At 40.7% G+C, this 10,562-nt stretch overlaps 1 protein-coding gene across 1 annotated transcript in view; it reads right to left on the reverse strand.

The window, feature by feature from the left end:
* SLC13A3 (solute carrier family 13 member 3) overlaps positions 1-10,562 on the reverse strand; it is a 57,659-nt gene that overhangs the window by 32,349 nt on the left and 14,748 nt on the right. Inside the window, exons 2-3 of the mRNA XM_019509852.1 lie at positions 6,771-7,036; positions 6,138-6,301 (exon numbers count right to left, since the gene is read on the reverse strand). Coding sequence (XP_019365397.1) covers positions 6,138-6,301; positions 6,771-7,036 — 430 coding nt within the window. The remainder of the gene's footprint in view (positions 1-6,137; positions 6,302-6,770; positions 7,037-10,562) is intronic.

Raw genomic sequence — 10,562 nt, forward strand, 5'->3', positions numbered from 1 at the left:
ATGGACTTGGTACCTCTCCCCCCTCCCTCCCTGCCCCCTGCCCCCACCTCTGTGCACACACGTTTCCCCGCACTTACTTTTTCATTCAGAAACATTTCCTTCTCTTGCCTATTTCCCCATAAGATGAAACACAGTGAACTATGGGGAAAGGATACAATGGGCAAAGTCTCCAGATTTGTTTAGTCAGGCATTGAAGACATCTAGCCCATTAGTGCTCAGTGAACCAAGGGTTTCTGCAATGTCAAGTTTAACATGTTGCTAATTTATTGAATCAAAGTTAATCGTCTCAAAGCCACACGAGCTGGCTTTAATTCCAAGGTGCTATGATAAGAGGATGTAATTACAAGAAACAACATGAACTTACTGGTGACTGCAGACTCCCTTTGTACAAGTGAAGTCCATGAGTATAGAGAGGACCAACCCAAGACATATGCAGCATTTACATCTCACTTCAGCCTGGTGCTGACCATCTGTATAGTGCTAAATATCATTCAGCTCATGTTAGGGGTGCTCAGCCCTTTCCACGCTTGACCTGAACTCTCTACCCACCTAATCAGGACCTAGTCATGGGCCCCCTACCACTGAGGAGAATGGGAGACGTGGTGAACATCACCTGTTCATAGACATGCTTGGGGTCATGACTACAGCTGGACAAATAATGGGTTTTTCAGTTTAGCAACTGAAGAAATAAAATAGAGGGGGGGGGTGTAGAATTATCTGGGTTGAATCAAAGCAAAAATGTTGACTTGTTATTTTTTGGCAAAACAAAATGAGAAGTGTTGTTTTGGGCCAACTCAAAAACAAAAATTCTGTGTTGCTTTCAGCCTAATTCTTTATTCCTTTGCATATTAAAAAGGACCTATATTTTAAAAATTATTTTCAAATTAAAAATCAAAATATTTCATTTAAAAAAAAAATCAGAGGAATATTTCAGCATCTCGAAAATGAAGCCCCTAAATCTGAAAATGTTGAGAAGAAACATTTCAGTATTTTAACATTCTTTCAGCCAAAAGCAGTCACCAAGTTCAACCCAAATTACTTTGGCCCCAACAAAACTCCATTTTTCTGGTGGATTTGCTATTTGTCAAAAAATGTCACCGAGCTCTGGTTGTGTCCCAAGGTCTGGTGGCTTATCTTCATTCCCACATCTATCTGTCTCCTGCCTGGCAATTACCATGTTTGCCCGAATATAAGACAAGGTCTTCCCCCCCACAATCAACACAGGGGGAAAAGCCCCTTGTTTTACATTCTCATACAATGAAACCTCTCTAAATACATTGTCTATCATTAAACTGCTGCCAAAAAAGTAACATAAGCTGATTAAATGCAGCTGACACCAAGCATGATGATAAAACACATGGCCCATATAAGGCAAACATACTAATGGGAGGGTTTTTTTGTTTGGGCCCTTGGGGAAAAAAAAAAAAAAGGGTTCCCTCTGCAGGGAACTGGCACCAGGCTTGGAGGGACTGCAATACCAGGCTAGCACTAGGAGGGCCACAGCCAGCCCTGACACTCGCCAAAAATGCTACATTTGATCTCAACCAAAAAAAGGTCTATCTTTATATTTATATAAGAAATTTTTTCATGTTCCAGGTCAAATTAACCAGATCAGTTCTGAATCCACTTGAATCATTCAAAAACCAAAAAAGGCCACTCAGAGGACTACTGCAGCCCACCTGACTAAGATATATATAGGAGTGCCCGTTGACTACAGTTTTCTTTTACACATTACGGTAAGTTACTACACTGAGTATATTTTTACTTCTTCTTCACTCCCATAGTTGACCTCTACATTTCTTTCCCATTTCCAATGATTCCTGTTCCTTCACCAGCCTTAAATGTCTGGCAAGCATCACCAAAAGGGGCCCCAAACAGTTCACTCTAGACTTTTAGCCTGGCACATACGATTAGTGTGGCCCCACCCTCCATGAGGTAGCCAGACCAGGTTGCCCTGCACCTCATCTGCACCTAAATTTTTGTGGGATCCCAGGACTAATGACAAGAACATGTGGTTCCAGTCATAACTGGGGGCTAATTAGGACATGGCTCCTTTGTGCAGGGGGCGGGTATCTGGAATACACACACATACTGACCACATCTACATGAGATGCTAAGTGAGCAGTTGCTACTTCATAGTCATTTAGTACTTACAAACACAGTACTAAATGACTGCGCAGTAACCAGAGTGACTGCGCAGTAACCAGAGTTACTGCGCAATAGCATCACCGAATGGCTTTTAGGCGATGCTGACTGCGCAATAACTTGTTACTACTGTGCAGTAGTGTCTCATGTAGACACGACCACTGAGTAATGCTGAACTGCAGAGTCACCATGGCTTGAAACACTGTGGTCTCTGCTGGGACCCAGCCCAATGAAGCACTTGGTAAGCCATAAGCCTTGTGACTTTGAACTGGTGTAATGCATGCAGAGGAGGTACCATAATAATGGTTTTGACTCAAGTGGTTTTTCTTACCTGGCAGGGGAGATGCCCTTCTTCTTAGCCTTGAATGATTCAGTGTAGCTGAGGATGAAGGTCTGTCCCTTGTATTGTGGGCAGACTGACCCCTGTGAGAGTCTACTAAAGCCTCCCAAAGGGAGGACCTCAGCCACACAATTTATGGTGATGGGAGGACTGCTCTTGGGCTTTTCCTTTAGCTTGCTCATTCTGCCTTTTGCATAAGGGCAAGCAAAACTCAGGGGCATCTGAACTCCAAGGCATCTGGGCTTGGGGTTTACATGTAGGATGTATTGTCTGCCACAGATTTAAGAGTACCCTGAAGCCCCAGGCTGAAGAGGCGGGAGGCAAGATATTTGTCCGTGGTAGCACTACACAGGTTTGAATGATTGAGCTCTGCTCAGTCAATGGAAGTCGGAACTGATTTGGCCCAAGACACAATTTTTTTAAATTGTGTTATATACGAGTAAATACAGATGTACTACTTAAAAGTGTGTTTATGGAGCACCTGTAGTAAAATTTGCAGCAGTTTCAAGAGAGATAAATGCATCAATTCTGGAACTAAGTCTATGGGTACCTGTAGCAATTTCCCTATATACAAATTCCTACAGGTATGTTTATTTCTAGGTCAGTGTTTTCAAATTTGCTTCTCACTTTCATGTGCTCAGGGAGAGCAGAGAGAAGAAGTTGGGGGGCAGAAGGCAAAGGGACTACCTGACCCCTCAGATTTAATTTGCCCTGCTGTAGCACTGGGAAGAGGACAAATTCAAGGCAAAACTACAATTATTAATTCTACAATTAAAGAATAACACATTTATACATTTGCCACATATAGAGAATAATTATTGGGAGTTGACTTCTCTTCAAGTAAATATGGTAATCCTGCTTTGCAACACCTACATCAATCCTGTCCCACAAGTCCAACATCATTTTTGCCCCACACCTGTGCTGTTCTTCCAGCCCCAACTTTGCTCCTCCTGGGGTTCTGCAGGGTCCACCTACAGCCAGGTCCCCTTCATCTCTTCCATGCCAGTTGTTGCAGAAAAGCAACTTTTAAAGTAAATAGTGGTTGCTAAAAGCTGCTTAAAAGAATAAGCAGTTGGCAGAGATGGATTTGTGGACACAGAGCCAGTGAAGCAGTCAAAGTTACAGGATACATTCACTATCACATAGCTCTGCAGGTTATCATGCAGCCATCACATGAAATGAATTCAGGACTAGAAGTGCCAGGTTATAAAAAGTTTTAAAATGAAGTGGTTCCTGAGGTATTTAAGAGTCAAAAGAGAAAACCAGAGAGGTCATAGGAAAGCCTAACCAATTTTGAAAACTAGTCCTTCCATGAAATATCCAACTACAGTTATCCAGAGCCAAAAGTATCAATCCCTAATTATTCCTTTGAGTTTCTATGATCTCATAGCTACGATCACTTATTATCAACCCAGTTCATAGAATTTTACCTACCACTGTTGTATCCACTATAAATGAACCCTATTTTGTCTCCTTAACAATCTACAGCCCCAGTCCTCAAAGCATTTATATATCTGCATATTCTTACATGAGGAAATTTAAGCACAGGAATAAAATTTTCCTGGTTTAGGACTATTCCTATCACTTTCAAATACATATATGTGTGGAAATTTTTTAGAATACAACAGCTTTGCTCATGCTTCAGGAACTAACCCCCTGACACACACTCTCTGTTTCTATTACATACACAGGTCTGAAATAAATTATATATATCAGATAAGTAAGAATATTTCCAAAATGTGTTCTATTTGGGGGCAAAATTTAAGAAAGATCTCTAATGATATCTATGTACAAATCTGAGTACATTTTAAAAACACTTAACTAGTGACCAAGCAGCTAAAAAATGAGTGTAGTTCACAGAAGAACTAATAGCTGAAAATATATTTAAAAACTGTACCTTTTAAATGGATTTGATTTTTCAGAAGAATATGTATAATGTTTAAGGAACCACATGTGGAAATTTTTAAGACTATAGCAGCTTGGCTCATACTTTTAACTTTAACTAAATACTCATACTTTTAATTTAAACTAAATCCCTGACACACTGTCTCTCCAATACATACGCACAGGTCTGATTTTACATATATGTAAATACACACACACACTTCAGACCTCTGTGTGGGTATTTAAAATGTACTCAGGAAGATTTGTACATATATGTCATCAGATGTTATTCTTAAAGTTTGTGCAAAACTAGAACCCATTTGACAACGTTTCTTACTTGACCAACTTTGCACAACGTATTTGATTATTCCTTTGACGCATGAATTGAGTGAAGTTCTTTCCAAATGTCCCCTTATGTTATACTGGGTTTTATCACATCCAAGCAAAATATTATCAACAAAACCAAGGCCTCAAAACACAATCAATCCTGGATTCAGACCAGGTTCAGGAACTGGTAAACCTCTGTGGAAATCTGATCCGTGCTTCTTATCATCTAGATCTCAAATCAAAATCATTATTCTTGACTGAATACTGCTTCAAGTTTGAGAGGCCACTGAAGAAACTCAGCGCCCATCATGCAGATCATAGCTCCGTTCTATTTCCTAAATACACTGAGGATTAGAGAAACAGACAGGCCTGTCCTACTGCACACACGTGACTTGCAGCAGCTCCACCGTTGCTGATTTCTAGCTATCACCTCATCAGAAATACAAGGCGATTTTGTTTTGTATTTCTGTTGTAACCTTCTCTTTCCCTTCCATTGCAAGCCTCAGCTTCAAAATAAAATGAAAATCATGCAACTTGCGTGATGTTTGGGAACCACTGCTCTGTTCACTGTTATATCTCTTTCCCTTCCCCATTTTCAGACCAGGAATAGCATATTATTTTATATTTGTACAGACAGCTCCTGATCTTAGGTGATCCTGTGGCTCTAATTTATGAGTTATGCTAATACAGCAATCTCTAAGAACAGAATTAAAGACAGTTGAAGAACAAACTTATTAATGAACTACTTCTAAAAATCAGAAAGAATGACTGAGTCAGGAAGAACAATGTTAATAGCCTGAAGACGTTCATAGTTAAAAATTCAGAAAGTGAAAATGATGAAATGGCCTGGATTTAAAATTTCTCTTGAAAGCTATACATTGATTGTGACTGATTAATTGCATCACTGTTTAGAACATGCATATGCCTGAATTCTTCTGAGGACTTGTTTTTTCTGTTTCAGAAATCAGCAGCATCCAGAAACCCGTCCTCTTGTGAATTGCAGAAACACAAATAGCACTTACAAAGGCGATTAGGAAAAGCAAAAAAAGAGACAGAGAAGCAGCTTTTGCTCACCCTACTATTAATAGTTCCAGGGGGGCTTTGTTTCTGTTTTGTGGTTTTTCACGATTGCTTGCCAGAAAAATGACCTCCGTGTAAATTATTTGCAAAAACAAACTGTTGTGGAAGATACATTTTTCTTTTGCTGATTAGAGAGCAACCTGATTGAACCTTTTGGAGACGTCTACACAAGAAGCTAAATGCATAGTAGACTAATTCTAGTGCACATTGGCACATCACGGCAGAAGCCATGCTAATGTGCAGTAGAATTAGTCTACTGCGCATCAGTGTCACTAAAAAGGCGTGTGCCAGTGCTACTGCGCATTTACTGCACATCGAGTTAGTACCTGCTGTTTGCATTACTGTTCTCTGACTGAGTTACCTTGGTTTTCTTCATTTTCCTTGTTGAGATCTCTAGATACTTCTTTCTCTCCAAAGAGACTCTTCAGAATAGCAATGGCAATTGGGAGCATCATAGCAGTGGAGGCTGTATTACTTAACCACATGGACATGAAAGAAGTTGTCAACATCATTCCTAAAATAAGTCTGGAAGGGAGAAAAATTCAGTTTAACACTGAGTTTTGTAAGGTCTATTTTATGTTCCAGCTGAGAAGAATCACATGGTATGATCTCATGAAATGAATAGGTACAAAGCTGTCAGTGGTTATCCTGTAATATGTGGGAGCACGTACAAGTGGATTAAGTGTTAATGTGATTCAAACAAGGCTGAAGCAGTTATTTAATTTTATCTCCCCTTCTTCATTACTAGCCAGCAAAACGATTGCAACAACCTAAATTAATAAAAGTAGGGAGCCCTGAAAAGGGAGTGTGTGTTTAAGCCAACAGCAGGTACACATGTGGTGCTTTTACTACAGCCTACAAGCTGGTATGTTGACTTTCCGCTGCCATGTTCTCTTGATTACTCTGAGGTTCAGCTCATGCTTTAAAACAACTAGGGTTGGAGCCTGGAGAAATAAGACATGAAGTAATAACAAGTATTTTGCAAAAAAGTTACCTGGCTGGTTGGACTCCCACTAGCATGAGGACCTTCAGGGCAATCCTGCGATGCAGGTTCCACTCCTCGATGGCAGCTGCCATGATGAGGCCACTGAGGAAGAGGAAATTGGTGTCTAAAAAATACTGTGGGCAAACTTTGTTGGAAGGCAGAACACCCAGAAATGGAAACAGGATGATTGGCAGCAGAGCAGTCACAGCCAAAGGCAGCGCCTCTGTGCACCAGTACAAAGCCATCAAGAGGATCACATAGAGACATCTTCCTTCCTGAAGAGGCAAAAAGAAACAAAGAGAACAGGTGATTGATCTGGACTTACGAACAAGATTTGCACCTGGGGATGCTGAACATGGACAACCAAAAAGCCCAACAGGCTGAGGAGGAGTCACCTCTCATCTTCGTGGAAGCAGAAGCCCCCAGACCATTGCCTTCATGGGGAGGTAGTTGCTCCTCTTGTGGGAAGTGTAGGCAGGCCAGGACCCAGAACCTGATTGCCCCTTAGGATCCATGCATGTTTCAGAAGCTTTGCCAGAGTCATAGAGCTATGTGTGCAGGGGGGGAATCTGCGTACTCCACATCAGGGTAGGATGTGCACATGGATAATAACCTCCAAACACAGACACCCTCTTCCCTATCAAGAGGGGCATCAGCTGCCTCCATGGCCTGTGCTTTCTCTTCCACTCCCTAGGCTTGGGGTTCTGACATGGACTCACACCTGCCTCGCACATTAATCCCTCCAGCCCCCAGAAACCACAAGTCCTTCTGGAATTGCCTTAACTTTCGTACTGAGCTCTACCTGTGCAGAGGGAGTCCCTCTGTGGAATGATTGTGAAGATATCTGTCAAAGGAAACCATGAAGCACAGAAAAAATTTCCCTGACTAATTCAGTTAGGTGGTATTTTATTCATCCTCTGCCCATACTATTGCTAAATTGAGACAAACGTTGCCAACATCTCTGGTTTCTCCAACTGATTTTGCAGGTCATAATGCAAATATTTTTCTGCCTCCAGCCAATGTTCCACAAATCATATTTAGCAAAGAAAAGCTGCAAGAAAATGACACTCAGCTCTTGAGAGATTTGTCCTGGTCTTGACCAACCCTTAAGGTCATAATAGCCAGTGTTCAAAGGAATGTCACATAACTTACGGCTGTCTCCTGATGGACTGATATAACTTCAAGACAATCCTTCCCAGTTCCTAAGGAAAAACCAGTCAATCAGGAGTTACTGGTCCTGTCATGTTTCCATTTGCAGTTAGTTTGCCCATTTCCCATTTCATCCAAGTTGCTGTTCAAGCTGCAGTCCACACTTGGCAAAAAGCCAGGCCTCCCTCACTGAAGCTGTAGTAAGAATTCATTCATTTGCCCATGAGACACAAACTGTCATGGGAGCCATATTTGTGCTTATAAATCATGTGCAACATAAGGGCACCCGCTGAAACAGTGAAAAGCCCCAGAGCTCTGACTGTGAAGTCAAAGGACAGTGCAGTACCAGGCACCAGGCAAATGACACAGCTTTCCTGATTGATTTTCTTTCTGTTGTTGAATCTTTGAAGAGGTCTATTGTCAATGATCACAAGGCAAAATGCCCAGGATGGCATAAATAAAAGCAGAGAGTCCTTTTGAGGCCATAAAGAGCCATTGATTTGCCACTTTTTCTTGTTTTGAATGCATTTCCGCTTGTACTGAAAGCTGAGAGATGGATGACAATGAAGCTCAAACATTCACTAAGTAGTGGTTAGCTACTTCTAGTTCCATGGTGGTAGTTTTGTTCCCTGATTGGATGGGATATGTAATAGCGTTAATGAGGGAATTGTATAGGCTACCATTTGAAGGTGCCTGACTAAAATAAGCTTCCAAAGGAGGTAAGACTGAGCCAAAGCCAGCCAAGCCAGGGTCAGAATACACTACAAAACCCAACTACTTTGAATAGCTTTCCAGCTGTCAATGAAGGCAACAAATTACTGAACACATATGCATGCAAAATGATACTGATCAGCCAATTTTATTAGTACCTGGGACAGGAAAAGAACAGAATATTCAATAACATTTTCTACAGACAAACCTGTCTATAAACTACCCATTCAGGACTTCTGTACTGTAATGACAGGTGCTTGAAAACTACCTAGAGAGATTAAAGTTGAAATCGGCTTTCAATACAATATTCAAGCTTCTAACATGTTCTTCACAGGCAGTCATGTTAGTGAAGCCCAAGTGTTTAGATGCTTATTATGGAAAGTGAAAATAAAACATGGTTGAACTGGCTTTGCGTTTGAATATATGTTGTAGAGTTATGGCTGCTAATGGTCTTAAATTGCAGCAAAGGAAATTTAGGTTGGATGTTAGAAAGAACTGTCTCAATCTGAGGGTGGTTAAGCATTGGAAAAGGCTACCGAGAGAGATTGTGGAATTGCTATCCTTGAAAGTTTAAGAGCAAGGGAGACCAACACTTGTTTAAGACGGTTTAGACAAGAATGATTTTACCTTGAGCAATGGGTTGGATTAGATGGCCTCCTGAGGCCTTTTGGCCCTACTGTACATTTTTCCTATAAAATCAAAGAGTTTTCATATTGTATATCCACTTTAACAAGCTGTCTTTTATGTTTGCTATACGCTAATTTCCTTAAGTCAATAGGCCCAGGATCTATAACTATGTGGCATTCAATTTTGCAAATAAATGAAAGTAGTATTTTAACAAGTTTGGAGACTGGATTAGAGATTTTTGTCTCCTTGCAATTGGTTATTTCTCATTACTCAGATTCTTCTTTTCAGAAGGAACAATAACTTTGCTTTCATTAGAAGTCACATTCCATTTGACCACTCAAAATCATGTGATTTTTTTTCACCTATTGCCCAATCCTTCTCAGTTTCAAGAAAAAAACATTTCCCCAAAGTGATCTTCAAATGAGGCCCTCTGCTCCTTACTGGAACAAAGTAATTTAAATTATTAGTTAACATACTGATGCGAGAGCTTCATCCATTACAATCAGCTGAACAAATAAAATAAAAGCTAGCCTTTGTGTAGTGTTTGTTTTCTGAAAACGATAATGACAATTTATACTTACTTATTAAGGAGTGAAACACAACAGGGGCTGACTTATGGTCTAATAACTGATATTCGGTGCAGGATCAGAAGCCAAAGTATGCACACACAACAAGGCATGAAGAGTTACGCTAGATTAGGCCCAGAGTGTCTCTCTGCCATTTTCGGTGTCACATATTGATGGACAACAAAAATAATTAAAGCTTCATTTTTTTAGATGTCTTTTCACTTCTTTTAACTTGGTTTTAACCAGAAGTGCACAGATCTCACCAAAAAAGCAACTCTCGTTTAATATAAGACAATGTAACAAAAAGCAAAGCAAAGCAATAACAACAACAAATTTGATTTGGAGCAAGGCTTCTCAGGGAAAAAAAAATTAAGCCTCCAAAAAAAAAAAAGCAAAACTAAACGTCCTAGTGCTTCAAGCCCCTGGGAGCTTAGTTTGTAAGGAAATACTAAGTACATTAGAGAAGTGTTTCTCAACCTGTGGATCACAACCCAAAAGTAGGTCACGAACAAACTTGAAAAATGGATTCTTCCTTAAAGATGAAAAGCGTGGGAAACCATGGCTTTTCCCTTGCAGGCTGGCAGAGTTCCAGACTGCAAGGGGCTGCTTGCCCCCCCCCCACATACCTACCCCCTGCCCCACACAATGGGGGGATAGGGTCTGGGGTTGGGGGTAGTGGGGTGAGTGAGGGGCACTGAGTTGAGACTAGCCATCAGTGTTTACAAATGGGTCCTGGTACAAAAAAAGG

Source organism: Gavialis gangeticus, unplaced genomic scaffold (genome assembly GCF_001723915.1).
Source record: "Gavialis gangeticus isolate Ggan-Ray unplaced genomic scaffold, GavGan_comp1, whole genome shotgun sequence".
Lineage (NCBI taxonomy): Eukaryota > Metazoa > Chordata > Crocodylia > Gavialidae > Gavialis > Gavialis gangeticus.